The sequence below is a fragment of the Bubalus kerabau genome, chromosome 6 (assembly GCF_029407905.1).
Source record: "Bubalus kerabau isolate K-KA32 ecotype Philippines breed swamp buffalo chromosome 6, PCC_UOA_SB_1v2, whole genome shotgun sequence".
NCBI classification, from domain to species: Eukaryota; Metazoa; Chordata; class Mammalia; order Artiodactyla; family Bovidae; genus Bubalus; species Bubalus kerabau.
This window is the reverse complement of record NC_073629.1, coordinates 82420456-82438337: the sequence shown is the minus strand read 5'-3', so window position 1 is coordinate 82438337 and position 17882 is coordinate 82420456. Positions and strand designations below refer to the sequence as shown.

At 37.7% G+C, this 17882-nt stretch overlaps 1 protein-coding gene across 3 annotated transcripts in view; it reads left to right on the top strand.

Moving 5' to 3' along the window:
- Window positions 1–17882, top strand: part of EFCAB7 (EF-hand calcium binding domain 7) — a 56353-nt gene that overhangs the window by 24610 nt on the left and 13861 nt on the right. For 2 of the 3 annotated variants that reach the window (XM_055585624.1, XM_055585623.1), the window contains exons 7-11: window positions 1916–2057; window positions 6187–6296; window positions 12380–12537; window positions 13371–13504; window positions 17168–17316. In XM_055585624.1, coding sequence (XP_055441599.1) covers window positions 1916–2057; window positions 6187–6296; window positions 12380–12537; window positions 13371–13504; window positions 17168–17316 — 693 coding nt within the window. The remainder of the gene's footprint in view (window positions 1–1915; window positions 2058–6186; window positions 6297–12379; window positions 12538–13370; window positions 13505–17167; window positions 17317–17882) is intronic. The other variant, XM_055585625.1, reaches the window with a different exon arrangement.

Sequence of the window (17882 nt, the reverse complement as noted above, 5' to 3'; positions counted from 1 at the left end):
CTGGTTTGATCTCCTTGCTGTCCAAGGGACTTCTCTAGCATGACACTTGGAATGAAAGTATCAATTCTTCACACTCAGCCTTCTTTATGGCCCAACTCTCACATCCGTACATGGCTACTGGAAAAACCATAGCTCTGGCTATACAGAGCTTTGTCAGCGAAGTAATGTCTCTGCTTTTTAACACACTGTATAGGTTTGTCATACCTTTTGTTCCAAGGAGTAAGCATCTTTTAATATCATGGCTGTAGTCACTGTCCTCAGTGATTTTGGAGTCCAAGAAAATAGTCTGTCACTGTTTCCATTGTTTCCCCATCTATTTGCCATGAAACGATGGGACCAGTGTACCAGGCAAGGTGCATTGCTTTTTAGTTTCATTTAAACATTTTTTTAACCTAGGGATAGGAGGCAGCTATCGGAGAAAGCAATGGTAACCCACTCAGTACTCTTGCCTGGAAAATCCCATGGACGGAGGAGCCTGGTAGGCTGCAGTCCATGGGGTCGCTAAGAGTTGGACACGACTGAGCAACTTCACTTTCCCTTTTCACTTTCATGCATTGGAGAAGGAAATGGCAGCCCACTCCAGTGTTCTTGCCTAGAGAATCCCAGGGACGGCGGAGCCTGGTGGGCTGCCATCTATGGGGTCGCACAGAGTCAGACATGACTGACGCGACTTAGCAGCAGCAGCAGTAGCAGGAGGCAGCTATACCCATAATTCTAACACAATTAAAAATTTTTTAGCTACTAAAATCTGTTTTTTTAGTAAAAAAAACAAATAATTATATTTATACATCAATATATGTATAATTCTGAATAATGCATTATCATACTTAACAATAATTTCATAAATATGAGGTTTTAAATCATTAAAATATTAAATATTAGATTAAAAATCATGGCAGATAGTAAGTGCAGGAAAAAAGAATTTTGAATATAGCTGGTAGTTCAGAGAGAAAGCAAGACCACCTAGATTCAGATATAGTTTTACAATCAATGAGAATTGTGAGTTAAGCGTATCACTTTATTTTTCAGACATTAATCAGTTAAAAGAGAAGTCTCTACTGAGTTGCTTTTTAGATTTCTACCTTTAATATTCTGTAATTCTAAATTAATATCCTTTATCATTCCAGTTGGGTAAATGTAAATACAAGGAGTTTAGTTGAAAGTCTATACATACTCTTACTCATCATTAATAGTTGTACTTTTGACTGAAGCCCGCTTTGAACTTCACTGTGTTATAAAAACTTTGAATTTACTACCCTAAATATATTTTCTTTTTTAAAATTTTTATTTTTTTAGTTGGAGGATAATTCTTTGCAATATTGTGTTGGTTTCTGCCATACATCAGCATGAGTCAACCATAGGTATACATACAGCCCCTCCCTCTTGAATCTCCCTCCCACCTTCCAAGCATCCCATCCTTCTAGAGCTAATTTAGAGAGGTCTTTCTCAAAACTAGTATTTATCAGCATTTTGCTGTAGCTGTGAAGTGAGTTTAGTGTTTTAGTTACCTAGACTTGAAACAAGTATTTTGGTTGTCACATACTTTATCTTCTAAATATAAAATCCTATTGCTTTTTCTCTCAACATATCAGTTTTAACAATCCTTAGTTCTTCATTCTTAGTATGCTCTAAGCACTAACCTCACCCTGATTGATTGCAGCAGCATGTTTATTACTTTGTTTCAGTACTTCTCCAACTCTCATGAACTGTATTTTTCATATTTCTCCTCTGTATTATATCTTTTCCTAATTTTTTGTTATCTAAATACTGCCTCTTAAAGATGTCGCAAATTCCTGGATGGCATTGGCTCTAGTTGACATTTCTTTTTATATCTTCCCTAGGTTTTTCTTCATTGCTCTTCATGCTGAAAACTTGTAAGGAATATTCTTTGAAAAAAATTTTTCCTTTATTCCAGGAGTGGCAAAGTGTACAATCAAAAGGTTGCTTTTTCTTAGAAGAAGATGGTGAAATCATTAGTCATCAGTATAAGATGCAAATCGCTCAGAGATCCCTGGTTTATATAACAATTAAGCCATTAAGCCTGAGTCAAGCTGAAGGCAAGTTTAAATTTTCTATATTTAACAAAAACATCACTTTATTGCCAGCTTTAAAAATACTTACGTATTTGATGGTTCTAGTTAGTGAAGAAAATGGATTTGCCTAAGAAACGTGGTTATGTACTTTTAAAGAAAGTTGTTTATACACTATGTCGTCACATTATGCAAAGTAAGAGACATGTGGTTACATACATTTGAAGAAAGAAAGTCGTTTATACGTTGACTGTGTTGTCATATTATGCAAAGAACAAAATGTTACCTGGTTTCCTCTTGACATAGAATTAACTTTTTATCCACTAATTAATCCTTAGCTTTTTCCATTTATCAATTTTTTAAATGAATATACATTAGAGAACTTCAGTAGGAGCATAATTTGGGACAAATAAGAGCTGCAAGTATTTTTGAATACCGTCAAAGTCCTATGTCATATGACTTAGTCCTTATTTAATAATTTTTGTATCCATGGTAATACTTTTCTGTACACCAATGATAGATAAAAATTAATAATTTCCTAGTGTCTACAGTCGGAGAAGGCAATGGCACCCCACTCCAGTACTCTTGCCTGGGAAATCCCATGGACAGAGGGGCCTGGGAGGCTACAGTCCATGGGGTCGCGAATAGGCGGACACGACTGAGCGACTTCACTTTCACTTTTCACTTTCATGCTCTGGAGAAGGAAATGGCAACCCACTCCAGTGTTCTTGCCTGGAGAATCCCAGGGACAGAGGAGCCTGGTGGGCTGCCGTCTGTGGGTTTGCACAGAGTCGGACTTGACTGATGCGACTTAGCAGCAGCAGCAATGTCTACAGTCGTTATTACATAAATTTTAGTGAAAAATGGCTTGTATGTGCACTTTCCCTAGGTATCCTTTTAATGTTCACTATTCTAAATATCAATCTTTATTTTCCTCTTATTATGTTTACATATAAACATCTACTTACTAGAGGATTCTTCCCCACTTAACATTATTTTTCCCTCCTATAGTAAAGATACTGAAAGTTTTCACTGTGTATCTTATAGGACACTGAGAACATTTGGTAGTTGATACTTTTAGATGATAATTACAATAATAATTTTTCAGATAAATGTATCAAATCTACAAAGTTAATGTAGTTGTTAATTCTCTGTATTGTTATAAATATTTTTCATTCATTTATTTGTCAATTATTTTTTGAGGACCTCATAAACCAAGTATCACTTTAGGTGCTTAAGATACACGACAGTGTGACCTCATGAACTTACATTCTAATAGAGGAAATAGACAATAAATAATAAATATAATAAATAGTAAGTCACATAGTGTGTTAGAAGGTGATAAATGCTGTGGGAAAAACAGAGAGGATAAGGGGCATTGTGAATGCTGAGGGAATATGGGTTGCCATTGAAAGAGTAGTTAGTGTATGCTTCGTTAGAAGTTGACATTTGAGCAAACTTTGAAAGAGGTATATTAATTATCAACTGCTATGTAATACAGAGAAGGCACTGGCACCCCACTCCAGTACTCTTGCCTGGAAAATCCCATGGACGGAGGAGCCTGGTAGGCTGCAGTCCATGGGGTCGCAAAGAGTCAGACACAACTGAGCGACTTCGCTTTCACTTTTCACTTTCCTGCATTGGAGAAGGAAATGGCAACCCACTCCAGTGTTCTTGCCTGGAGAATCCCAGGGACGAGGGAGCCTGGTGGGCTGCCGTCTATGGGGTCGCACAGAGTCGGATACGACTGAAGCGACTTAGCAGCAGCTATGTAATAAACTACCCCCAAAACTCAGTGGCTTAAAATAATTAAACATTTGTTTGCTCATGAGCAGGTCTATTGAACAGTTTTTTGGTCTGAACTGGGCTTGGCTTTTTTCTGTGGAGCTCACCCATACCGCTGTGATCAGCTGCAGGATAGCTGGTGGCTGGCTTTAATTGATCTTGATTGGGCTCTTTTCTTTGTGTGGGCCTCAGCTGAGACAACTTGGTTTTGCCTTGTGTAGTCTCTTATCCTCTCAGAGAGGGTACTGGCGACCCACTCCAGTACTCTTGCCTGGAAAATCCCGTGGACGGAGGAGCCTGATGGGCTGCAGTCCATGGAGTCGCTAAAAGTCAGACACGACTGAGCGACTTCACTTTCACTTTTCACTTTCATGCATTGGAGAAGGCAATGGCAACCCACTCCAGTGTTCTTGCCTGGAGAATCCCAGGGAAGGGGGAGCCTGGTGGGCTGCCATCTATGGGGTCGCACAGAGTCAGACACGACTGACGTGACTTAGCAGCAGTAGCAGCAGTCTCTTATCCTCTAGTAAGTTAGCCTGGACTTGTTCTTATGGTATAACAGGAATCTGAGGGAGGAAGCAGAAGCAGCATAGGCCTGGGCTCAGAACCGGCACATTACTTCTGTTACTCTCTGTTGTTCACAGCAAATCACAAGGCAAGTACAGATTTATAAGGTGGAGAAATAGATTTGATCTCTTGATGAAAGAGCTGCAAAATCACATTGCAAAGGGCTGTGGATGCAGACAGGAGCAGCCATTTTTTGCTGTGTTCCACAGGAAGCAAGGGAGCAAGTTTAGTGGATGTAGGGGTGGCGGAAGGGATGGATGAAGAGTGGAGCAAGGGGCAGGTAGAGGGAATCCTCTGTTCAGAGGCTCTGAGGTGTAGAGTGCACCTGGTGTTAGAACAAGGTGGCTAGAGTGGCTATAATGAAGTAGGGAAGGAGAGAGTGGTAAGAGATGAAGACAAGGGAGAAATAAGGACAAAACCAAGTAGAGTTTTCTTTTTTGCCATAATGTTGTAAAAGTCCATAACTTGGACTTTTACTCTGAAAGAAATAGAAATGAAAAACCCTTAGGAGGCTGCCATCAAGATTTTCTCTTCATCTTTGATTTTCAATAATTTGAATATGTGTCTTGATGTTTTTTGTTTTTCTTGTTGATGCTGTTTTTGAATTTTGGAGAGGTTTATTTTTTAAGTTATTGTTTGTTTGTGTTTATTTTTTTGGTATTTATCCTATTAGAAAGCCCTGAGTTTCTTGCATTTACGTTGGTTATTGTTTTTAGAAAATGTTGAATCTTTGTTTCTTCTGCACTCTCTCTTCCACTTCCATGCCTGACATCTTGTTCTCCTCTGTGCCCCCACAGATCAGTCATGCTTGCATCTCATCCCTCTTTAGAAGGGTCTCTCTTTCGTTGGATTTCAGACTGCATGGTTATCCTGTGACCTCATATCTGATGGGTTTAAGAAATGCTATGTTTTGTAGTTTGTGCATTTTTTTCCTATTGTTAGGGTGGGAGCAGCTTTCTTCCAACTTTCAACTCTATTAGAGGATTTTGAGTAGAGATGGAACATTTTCTGACATTTTAGCAAGAGCAGTCAGGTTGTATATTGAAAATAGATTGAAGGGTACTCAGGAGAAAGCAAAGAATGCTTTTGCTTTGAATGGAGGTGCAAAGGAGATAAGAAGTAGAAGATTCTGGATGTATCTTGAAGGTCAAACCATAGCATTTCCTGAAGCTTGTTTATGACACATGAGGGACGGAAGAAGTTAAAGATGATTCCAGGATTTGGGGGGTTGAGCAACTGGTTTGAGATACTCTTCTCTGTCTCTTACCTGAGATAGAGAAGACTATAGATGGACAGTTTTTTCTTCAGGTGTTTGGACAGTTTTAGACATAGAAATCCAAGTAGAAGTGTCAAATAGGCAGTTGGATATATGAGTCTAATGTTCCCAGGAAAAGTCTATCAGGGGATATGAATTTTAGAGTTAAAATCATATAGATGATGTCTAACATCTTTTCCTCCTATTGCTCCTTTACAGGTGAGCCAGTACTTGCATCTTGTCACTTCCTGAAAGGGTTGTTTTTCCTTGGATTTCGGTCTACTTGGTTGCGTTGCAACCTTAGCTCTCCAATGAGTTTTAAAAATTTATGATTTTTAGTGGTGTATATATAGAGAATGTTTCTAACAAGATCACTTTGTATAGTTATATGTCTTATTGAAAATGTCTTTTGATGTTTACATATAAAAATGGATGTGAATTTAAAAAAAATAATTCAAAGGGGAAAGAAACCATTAACTTCTTTTTAAAATAGGAAAGATCTAAGTAGTGATTGCTTATTTTAAGATGTTTGGGGTTTTTTGTTTATAGGAAAACCATCCCCTTGGTTGTCAGTTGATACTGCCTTGTATATTCTTAAGGAAAATGAAAGTCAAGCAAATCTACAACTTCTGTATTTTACCGAACTACGAAATAGAGAAGTATACATGTTTATTTTCTAATGTATAGTTAAAAGTATAATATGATCTTAAGTTTGGGGAAAATAATAGTTTTTCTATATATCTTTAACCTTTTCTTCTTCCCTTTCAATTAAGGTAAATACAATTCTTATCATTATTCATATGTTTTTATTAATTGTGAAGGATTTTAATTTGCTGAGATTTAAAAATTGAGGATTTATTGGCAGCCTTGACTTTATAATTTATACGTTGTGTGTGACATTATAATTCACTTTCATCTTTTCTAATACCCTGATGCCCCCCACATGTGAACATTTTTTTTCTTATACTCAATAAAAATGATTGTTGCCAGGGAATTTTTTCCCCTAAATTCAAGCAGTTCAACTTTGAAAAAGTTCCTGTAGATGTTTGTCTTACTTTTAGTACTACTGCAAAAAAGAAAAACTTCATATCCTCAGGCTTTCCTCATATTAGAGGGTCTAAAAATAGATTGATCTGAAGAAATGCTTTCAAATGATTTTGTATGTTGCCCATGGGGTTGTTCTGATCTTTTCTAATTATATATTTACTCAGAGGCCAAATATGTGAGGCAGATACATAAATGTGGCTATTTATTTTATGAGGAATACAAAATACATCTGCTACACAGTAGCATGAATAACACTATTCAAGAGCTTACTGCAATATCATATTTAATCTTTATATAGGCCCAGCGACAGACAAACATTTCCCTGATGGAATGTTATATAAAAGTCTTTATTGTTGGCTTCCTAACAGACAAGAATAGTTATAGGCAAGAAACAAACAAAATGACAAAAGTTAATGTTTTGACTAAACTCGTCTTCAAAACTTACTACATAGTTAAGTTCAAGATAAAAAACATTGTCTAAAACAATGGCTTTCCTACTTTGTTTTGTTTAAAATTACTTTCTTATGATATTGCATATATAAAAATCTTAGTACATAGCAAGCCTATAGTAAAATTTGAATGAGTTTCTATTTACCTCTTTACTGTTTACTCCTCTGTTTATCTGTAATATGTCATATTTACAAAGGATTTGTACTTTTAGTTTCACAGTTATTTTCTTTAAGAAGAGTTTTGTGCCCATGAAAGACTTTCCATTTGCCAACTATGGCAATTCAAGTTTATACGTGGAGACAAGGAGGTTCATCAGAGAACGTATAATTAGGAAACAGCAAGAATTGTTTTTCACACATGGATATCAGTTTACATCTGGCCAATCTAAAAGATTATGATTTCCAAAAGATGAGTTTGGTGAATGTTTAATTTTCAAAATAGCCCTCACTTATATTGGGTTGTTTCTTATAATCCAGCATAGGACATGGTCACTTTAGGATGATTATCATTCCTCTGACTTGTGAGGGCAGAAATAGGGCTGAATCAAGAATTTGGATGAGCAACTTTGTTTTGCATTTGAGGGCTTCCCAAGTGGCTTAGTGGTGAAGAATCTGCCTGCAGTGCAGGAGACACAGATTTGATCCCTGGATCAGAAAGATCCTCTGGAAAAGGAAATGGCAAGCCACTACAGTATTCTTGCCTGGAAAATCCCATGAACAGAGGAGTCTGGTGGGCTACAATCCATGGGGTCACAAAAGAGTTGGATATGACTTAGCCACTAACCAACAATAAATTCTGTGCTGAAGCAGAAATACCTATTTGCTTAGATATGGGCTTCCTCTGTGGCTCAGCTAGTAAAGAATCTGCCTGCAATGTGGGAGATTTGGGTTCATCCCTGTGTTGGGAAGATCCCCTGGCTACCCACTCCAGTATTCTGGCCTGAAGAATTCCATGGACTGTATTGTCCATGGGGTCGCAAAGAGTCAGACACAACTGACTGACTCACTTTTACTTTATACACGACTAGAAAATGCTTCAGTTCTTAGGTTTAATATATTTGACAGAGACAACTAGGTTTTATAGGAAGCCATTGGGCTCCAGAAAGCACCTAGAAGGTACATGCTGCTAAGTTGCTTCAGTTGTGTCCGACTCTGTGCGACCCCATAGACGGCAGCCCACCAGGCTCCTCCGTCCATGGGATTTTCCAGGCAAGAGTGCTGGAGTGGGGTGCCATTGCCTTCTCCATAGAAGGTACGTAGGGATGTCATTTTGCTTTCTTTCATACAACAGGAAAATAAAATGTTTTCCTATACAAATGTCTTGGCACTAATTATAAATATCCTATGATGGAAAAGAATTTGTATAAGGTAGGTTTATCTGGGATTCTACCATCTTGTTTTAGAGTACATATTACATAAATAATAGTAAAATTCCACTGTTTTTGTTCACATTGGATTTTTACAAATATGGCTAATTCATACAAATAGTGAATACTTTTAAACTGTATTAAACTTTTATTTTCTGTCAATGAAATCTGAATTACAAATCATATATTTATATTTGAATCATATTCAGTTCAGTTCAGTCACTCAGTCGTGTCCAACTCTTTGCCACCGTATGGACTGTAGCACACCAGGCTTCCCAGTCCATCACCAACTCCCGGAGCTTGCTCAAACTCATGTCCATCGAGTTGGTGATGCCGTCCAACCATCTCATCCTCTGTTGTCCCCTTCTCCTCCCACCTTCAATCATTCCCAGCATCAAGGTCTTTTCCAAAAGTTAGTTCTTCGCATCAGGTGGCCAAAGTATTGGAGCTTCAGCTATAGCATCAGTCTTCCAATAAATATTCGGGACTGATTTCCTTCAGGATTGACTGGTTTGATCTCCTTGAAGTCAAAAGCATCTATTCTTCAGCACTCAGCTTTCTTATTAGTCCAACTCTCACATCCACACATGACTACTGGAAAAACCATAGCTTTGACCAGACGGACTTTTGTTGACAAAGTAGTGTCTCTGCTTTTTAATATGCTGTCTAGTTGGTCATAGCTTTTCTTCCAAGGAGCAAGTGTCTTAATTTCATGGCTGCAGTCATCATCTGCAGTGATTTTGGAGCCCCCCCAAATAAAGTCTCTCATTATTTCCCCATCTATTTGCCATGAAGTGATGGGACCGGATACCATGATCTTAAGTTTTCTGATTATTGAGTTTCAAGGCAACTTTTCACTCTCCTCTTTCACTTTCATCAAGAGGCTCTTTAGTTCTTCTTCACTTTCTGCCATAAGGGTGTGTCATCTGCATATCTGAGGTTATTGCTATTTCTCCTGGCAGTCTTGATTCCAGCTTGTACTTTATCCATCCTTGCATTTCAAATAATGTACTCTGCATGTAAGTTAAATAAGCAGGGTGACAATATACAACCTTGACCTACTCCTTTCCCGATTTGGAACCAGTCTGTTGTTCCATGTCAGTTCTAACTGTTGCTTTTTGGCCTGCGTACAGATTTCTCAGGAGGTACGTCAGATGGTCTGGTATTTCTGTCTCTTAAAGAATTTTCCACAGTTTGTTGTGATCCACACAGTCAAAGGCTTTGGTGTAGTCAATAAAGCAGAAGTAGATGCTTTTTTGGAACTCGCTTACTTTTCGATGATCCAACGGATGTTGGCAATTTGATCTCTAGTTCCTCTGCCTTTTCTAAATCCAGCCTGAACATCTGGAAGTTCACAGTTCACGTACTGTTGGAGAATTTTGAGCATTATTTTGCTAGCGTGTGAGATGAGTGCAATTGCATAGTAGTTTGAACATTCTTTGACATTGCTTTTCTTTGGGATTGGAAGGAAAACTTACCTTTTCCAGTCCTCTGGCCACTGCTGAGTTTTCCACATTTGCTGGCATATTGAGTGCAACACTTTTACAGCATCGTCTTTTAGGATTTGAAGTAGCTCAACTGGAATTCCATCACCTCGACTAGCTTTGTTCGTAGTGATGCTTCCTAAGGCCCACTTGACTTCGCATTCCAGGATGTCTGGCTCTAGGTGAGTGATCACAGCATCGTGGTTATCTGGGTCATGAAGATCTTTTTTGTATAGTTCTTCTGTGTATCCTTGCCACCTCTTGTTAGTATCTTCTGCTTCTGTTCAGTCCATACCATTTCTGTCCTTAATTGTGCCTATCTTTGCATGAAATGTTCCCTTCAGTTCAGTTCAGTCACTCAGTCGTGCTCAGTCATGTCCAACTCTTTGCAACCCCATGGTCTGCAGCGCGCCAGGCCTCGCTGTCCATCACCAACTCCCGGAGTTTACTCAGACTCATTTCCATTGAGTTGATGATGCCATCCAACCATCTCATTCTCTGTCGTCCCCTTCTCCTCCTGCCTTCAGTCTTTCCCAGCATCAGGGTCTTTTCAAATGAGTCAGGTCTTTGCATCAGGTGGCCAAAGTTATTGGAGTTTTAGCTTTGGCATCAGTCCTTCCAATGAATATTCAGGACTTCCTGAATATTCAATGATTTCCTTTAGGATGGTCTGGTTGCATCTTCTTGCTGTCCAAGGGACTCTCAAGAGGCTTCTCCAACACCAAATGTTCCCTTGGTATCTCTAATTTTCTTGAAGAGATCTTTAGTCTTTCCCGTTCTATTGTTTTCCTGTATTTGCATTGATCAGTGAGGAAGGCTTTCTTATCTCCTTATTATTCTTTGGAACTCTGCTTTCAAATGGGTATATCTTTTCTTTTCTTCTTTGCCTTCAGCTTCTCTTCTTTTCTCAGCTATTTGTAAGGCCTCATCAGACAATGATTTTACCTTTTTGGATTTCTTTTTCTTGGGGATGATCTTGATCACTGCCTCCTGTACAATGTCATGAACCTCCGTCCATAGTTCTTCAGGCACTCTGTCTATCAGATCTAATCCCTTGAATCTATTTGTCACTTCCACTGTATAATCGTAAGAGATTTGATTTAGGTCATGCCAGAATGGTCTAGTGGTTTTCCCTACTTTCTTCAATTTCAGTCTGAATTTGGCAATAAGGAGTTCATGATCTGAGCCATAGTCAGCTCCCAGTCTTGTTTTTGTTGACTGTATAGAGCTTCTCCATCTTTGGCTGCAAAGAATATAATCAATCTGATTTTGATATTGACCATGTGGTGATGTCCATGTGTAGAGTCTTCTCTTGTGTTGTTGGAAGAAGGTGTTCTCTATGACCAGTGCGTTCTCTTGGGAAAACTCTGTTGGCCTTTGACCTGCTTCATTTTGTACCTCAAGGCAAAATTTGCCTGTTACTCCAGGTATCTCTTGAGTTCCTACTTTTGTATTCCAGTCCCCTATAATGAAAAGGATATCTTTTTGGGGTTTTACTTCTAGAAGGTCTTGTAGGTCTTCATAGAACTGTTCAACTTCTTCAGTATTACAGGTCGGAGCATAGACTTGGATTATCGTGATATTGAATGGAATATGAATCATATTAGGCAACTATAACCCAGAAAAATTACTTAAAGTTTTTTCTCTTTGTTTCCTGTTGAAATATTTGCATCACAGTCAAAACTCAAAATAGTATTTTAAGATCATTTTCAATATAACAAATATTTCATAACTAGTTGTTAATACTAAGGGATAAAGTACATAGTATTATATTTTAGAAACTTTAGTTAGGACTTAGTGAATTCCCTTAATGCTATTAAATGTTGAAAATACTTTAAATTCTAGAAAATTTTATAGAATCACAATGTGCTTCAAAGTCCACTACCTTCAAGTGAGTATATTAAATTAATATTCATTTATTTTATATAAACTATGTAACTTTACATAAAATATACCAGAAATTTGCATAAAATATAGCAGATCTTTTCCAAATACACGTTAATCTTTCATGCTATAATCATTCAGTATGAAAGAGTATGGGAAGCAAGATTATCCAACATCCCATTTTAAAAACAGCCAAAAAAATTAAAACTATTCCCCTTAAGTGCATCACTGGCATGTTTGAAGAATATTGGGAAGATTTAGAAGTTATATAACTTCTAACCTATTAGAATTTTAGTTATTTTATAAACATATAAAGAACTACATCTAATATTACTAGATTTAGCATTCAACAAAAAGAGTTTGAAACCTGTAAAACAATGATAGAACCATAACAGAATTGGTGAATATTGGTTAAAAAAAAACTGTTTCTAATGCTTCTCTTTCGTAAGAATGATTAAAAGTCATTAAGACTCATGGTGTTTGTTTGTTTTAAAAATTCTTTTGAGAAAAGACGTTTGGGTGGACTGGTGAACTAGGACCTGGAATTTACTGGTTAGTTCCTGCCACAACTGGCTGCAGGCTAAGAAAAGAAATAAAACCAGTAAAAGAAGAAGCCCAACTTGTATACAGAGATGAAATAGGGGAATTATTTCTTACAAAGGAATTTAGGTAAGTTTTGTTTATTAAAGTTAGATGTATAACACTAGGCTGGATGTGGATCAGTAGCCTGCTTTCCATCCTTTCCTTTAGCTAGCTGCAAACCCCAGCCCCAGTTTCTAATCAGTAGCTCAACTCATCCACTAGGCATCTGACTGTGACCTTCTATTCATAGGTCTGGGATTACCATTTATTTCTGGATTCTGTATAGTTGGCAAGTCAACTTTAGTTACAAATTTACTGATTTCTCCTCCACTACAGATAGGTCCTGCTAATTGTACTATTGTCTGAGATAACTGTCTAATATGAAATCCAAATAGGGTAGTTCTCCCATATTCTAAATATGCAAGTGAGATCTAGCTACCAGTAGAGAGGAAGAAAGATGGAGATAGGTGAAAAGAAAAGGGGAACTTCTGTTTGAGTTCCTGCTACATGTTGAGATACTGCGGTTGCTTTAGAAGCTTGATTATGTCATGTAATGCTAGACAAAGTAGAATGTATATTTGGATACATTAACTCTATCATTCACAAATACTGTTTTTATTTTATTCTTTTCCAGTATGGTTTATTACAAGATATTGAGTATAGTTCCCTGTGCTATACAATAGGACCTTGTTGTTTATCAATTCCAAACTCCCAGTCTAGCCCCCCCCAGCTCTCCCTCCCCTTTGGCAGCCGCAAGTTTATTCTCCGTGTCTGTGAGTCTGTTTCTGTTTCATAGATGAATTCATCACAAATATTGTTTAATGCCTTGATATAACTTCCTTTTGAAAGTTATCCTCATCGAAACCTTCTTCAGTCTAGTTGCCTTAGAGACAAATAATTTGCTTTTTTTTTTAATTTAGGTCAACTTTATCAGATATATTTGAAGTAATTGATTTAGATGGAAATGGTCTTCTTAGTCTTGAAGAATATAATTTTTTTGAATTGAGAACAAGTGGTGAGAAATGTGATGAAGATGCTTGGGCTGTCTGCAGAGGTAAGCATTTTTTCTTAATGGGTGTGTTATATTCATATATATACCCTTTCATCCTTAAGAAATGAAATATCAAATTTCTCCATTGAATATTATAGCAGTTGCTGCTGCTAAGTCGCGTCAGTCATGTCCGACTCTGTGCGACCCCATAGACGGCAGCCCACCAGACTCCCACGTCCTTGGGATTCTCCAGGCAAGAACACTGGAGTGGGTTGCCATTTCCTTCTCCACTGCATGAAAGTGAAAAGTGAAAGGGAAGTCGCTCAGTCCTCTCCGACTCTTAGCGACCCCATGGACTGCAGCCTACCAGGCTCCGCTGTTGATGGCTCCTCTGGGATTTTCCAGGCAAGAGTAGTGGAGTGGGATGCCATTGCTTTCTCTGTTATAGCAGTTAGGACAGTTTAAAAATAGTAGCATTGTTTGTAGATCATAACAAATTAAACATTTATTTTTCTTAAATTGGTAGTTGGTATAGTACTCAAGTTAAAAGAAAATGTAAATTACTCATAATTACTGTGTTCTTTGGAGCTTAGAATATAAAAAACTTTGTCTTAGCTCTGATAGTAAAGACTGAAGTGGTGAAGAGACCCAAACTGTGCCCAGGAGAGGGCAGCAAATAGCTAACAGACTGCTGCTGCTGCTGCTGCTTGCTAAGTCACTTCAGTTGTGTCCGACTCTGTGTGACCCCATAGACGGCAGCCCACCAGGCTCCCCCGTCCCTGGGATTCTCCAGGCAAGAACACTGGAGTGGGTTGCCATTTCCTTCTCCAATGCATGAAAGTGAAAAATGAAAGTGAGTCGCTCAGTCGTGTCCGACTCTTCGCGACCTCATGGACTGTAGCCTACAAGGCTCCTCCGTCCATGGGATTCTCCAAATTAAGAGGTTTCCAGGAAGTTGTTTATGTATGTTAAGAATTGTTTTGTTTTTTGTATTTGAGTTGAATTAAAAAAGGCCACCCATGGATGTATGCTGCTGCTAAGTCACTTCAGTCATGTCCAACTCTGTGTGACCCCATAGACGGCAGCCCACCAGGCTCCCCCATCCCTGGGATTCTCCAGGCAAGAACATTATGGAGTGGGTTTCCATTTCCTTCTCCAATGCATGAAAGTGAAAAGGGAAAGTGAAGTCGCTCAGTCATGTCCGACTCTCAGCGACCCCATGGACTGCAGCCTACCAGGCTCCTCCATCCATGGGATTTTCCAGGCAAGAGTACTGGAGTGGGGTCCCATTGGAGAAGCCAAAAATACTAAAATGGGCAAAGAAAAATGAGAGTGAGGCAAAGTCTGTTGTTACTTTGGAGAAGACTGAAAAGAGGATAGAGCTTGTGTATTTAGTGAAAGTTAAAGTGAAGTCACTCAGTCGTGTCCGACTCTTAGTGACCCCATGGACTGCAGCCTACCAGGCTCCTCCGTCCATGGGGTTTTCCAGGCAAGAGTACTGGAGTGGGGTGCCATTGCCTTCTCCAAAATATACACGCTACTATATATATAAAATAGATAACTCATAAGAACTTACTCTATAGTACAGAGAATTCTCCTCAATACTCTGTGATGACCTTTATGGGAAAAGAATCTAAAAAAGACTGGCTATATCTAAGGACTAAAAGGTCAAAGGAGAAAGCCAGAAAACCATAGCCAACTGTAAATCATAGAACAAGAAGTCTGAGAAGGTTGGAATGTAGTCAAGAGAGAGATTAACTCACATGTTGCTGTCACTGGAGTAGTGATGTGTCCTAATCCTCTGGTTCTTGAAATGGTCTTGGCAGTCAGTGAGCTAGGGAGGAATCTGATCAATCTATTTTTCTAAAGAGCGAGTAAAGTAGAAGTATTATTAATATAAAGTTTTTTTTTAAATCTTTTATTAACTTTTTAATTTGTATTAGGGTATAGCTGATTAACAGTGTTTTTAACTGAAGTTTTATGTAGTGTAATCAATAACAAGAAATACATATTGATTTATAATTTTAAATTTTGATTAACAAGATTGATAACACATAATAGAGTATTAGTTGTAGGAAGATGCAATCATCTTGTAACTTTATTGATATAATATTTTGATTCTCTTTCTCTTCGTCATATTTGTATGGGTATTTCTGAGTTCTCTGTTCTATTTCACTGAACTATTTGTCTCATCTTTCACCAATACCACACTTTTCCTGATTACTGTAGCTTTAAAGGAAGTCTTGAAGTTGGGTATTAACAAACTTTAAGAAATTAATGGAGAATTGATTATTTTAAGTTTTAAAAGTAGATTAGTTATTGATAGTCTGTATAGCATTGTATCTAGATACATTATTCTTAAAAGTTATTATTTCTTTGTATTATATATCAAATATTAATGTTTTCATCTTGCTCTTCTACTTAGTAGCTCCAGCTTCCATTTTAGTGGTTACTGTATCTCTCTATGATCTAATTTAATCTACATTTCCTTTTTTGTGTTTACAAAAGTTATGAATCACTTTCCAAACTCTAAGCATTTTAAACTATTAAATGAGTCAACCAGTTTTAAACAGCTATGTCTCTGCCTCTTTTCTCACAGTAACATGTAATAAAGAGATGTCTCAAATAAGAGTACCCATTTTCCTTGGGCATATTATAGATGGGAGTTGGAAAATAAAATCTTTCTTTGTTGTAGGGCAGTTAACAGAATATAATCCAAAATGAGTAGCTGTTTTTTATCTATTTCATAGTCACATTCAAGAATTATATATGGATATTTCTACATGAATTTTTGCTTATAAACAGTGTTAAAATGGGCATACTTAGATTTGTGTGGGACATTCATGGACTCAAAGTGTTCCCTATTATCTAACAGTTTTTAAGGACCAGGGGACAATTCTGTTAAAATTAAAGCAGTTAAGCATATAATAGTCTCCTAGAATCTGGCACCATTCACTTTTCCCTTTTGAAATACCAGTAGTTTGGGGGATATTACATCAAATTCATTTGGATTTAAGTGGCAAGTAAGTATTTTAATTTTTGAAATACAGTACTGGCTTCACCAGTATATACCCTAATATTGAAATACATGGTAGTATGTACTCTGATAACTGGCAGCTTGGAATTTACCCAGAAAAATTAAGACTTCCTCTAATTTTGAAATATATTTGTACTATTTATGACTTTAGCTCTTGTTGAAAAACTAAATCATACACTGTGATAGTGCTTATGCTGAGTTGTGGGAAATTAGAACAGTATCTCTCAAACGTGTTTCGAACCATTCTTTTTTTTTTAAACATGGTCTTTGTTTATTTATTAATTAATTTATTTTTGGCTGTGCTGGGTCTTCGTTGCTGTGCGCAGGCTTTCTCTAGTCCCAGTGAGTGGGGTCTGTTGTCTAGTTGCAGCGCGTGGGCTCAGAAGAGGTGGCGCGCGTGCTCTAGGGCACAGGCTCAGTAGTTGTGTCACACAGACTTAGTCGCCCTACAGCATATGGAATCTTCCCAGGCCAGAGATCGAACCTGTGTCCTCTGCACTGGCAGGGCATTGTTAACCGCTGGACCACCAGGAAAGTCCTTGAGCCATTCTTATTTCACTTTGATAGTGCTCACAGATTCTTAAGGCCTCCTTCAAAGTAAATATTTATGAATAATAATATAGCCATTTTAGTAAATGTATGAGCTTAAACAAAATATGTAAGGAAGAAACTTTTGGTTGTTTTGACAGAGAATTTTGATACCAAGAAAAATGAACTAACAAGACAGGGCTTTATGGATCTGAATCTGATGGAAGCCAACGACCGAGAAGGAGATCCTCGTGATCTCTGGGTAACTCTGCACTCAATGGGCTACAATAAGGCTCTGGAACTGACGGAGGTAAAGCAGTCTTAAAGTTTGCTGTGGGTGTAATGTACATAATATTTTTCCCCACAAACATTTTCTTGACACAGGACTTTTGAATTGGGCTCTCAAATCCTTGAACTTCAATATACAAATGAATCCTGGGTGCAACAGTATGTTTCTGCTAGTTTATGCAAACTCTTATATGAAATTTAATTGCTCACAACGTCTTAATAATTCAGGAACAAAAGTAGTTTGAGCCTATGATATGCAGGAAAAAGATTGGTAATGTGAAAAGTTACATTTCTTAATTGGTGATGGCTGTCTGAGTTGCTAAAATTTCGACAGTTGCTTCCATTCCGAGACTTCAGAGACTCTTTGTCCTAATAGAATAAAAGCCCTCCTATAATAAGGAGAATATGTCTGTATGAGAACTGGAATTCTGATCTTTTCACACGGGTACTCCTTGGGTTAATATTTTTAAAACACTTGAAGCAGTGCTTGGCTTTTATAAAGCACTATGTATGTATTAGCTATGATTATTATTATTTATTAACATGTAAGGTATAAAAGTTGAATAAGACTTTAATAAACCAGAGGAA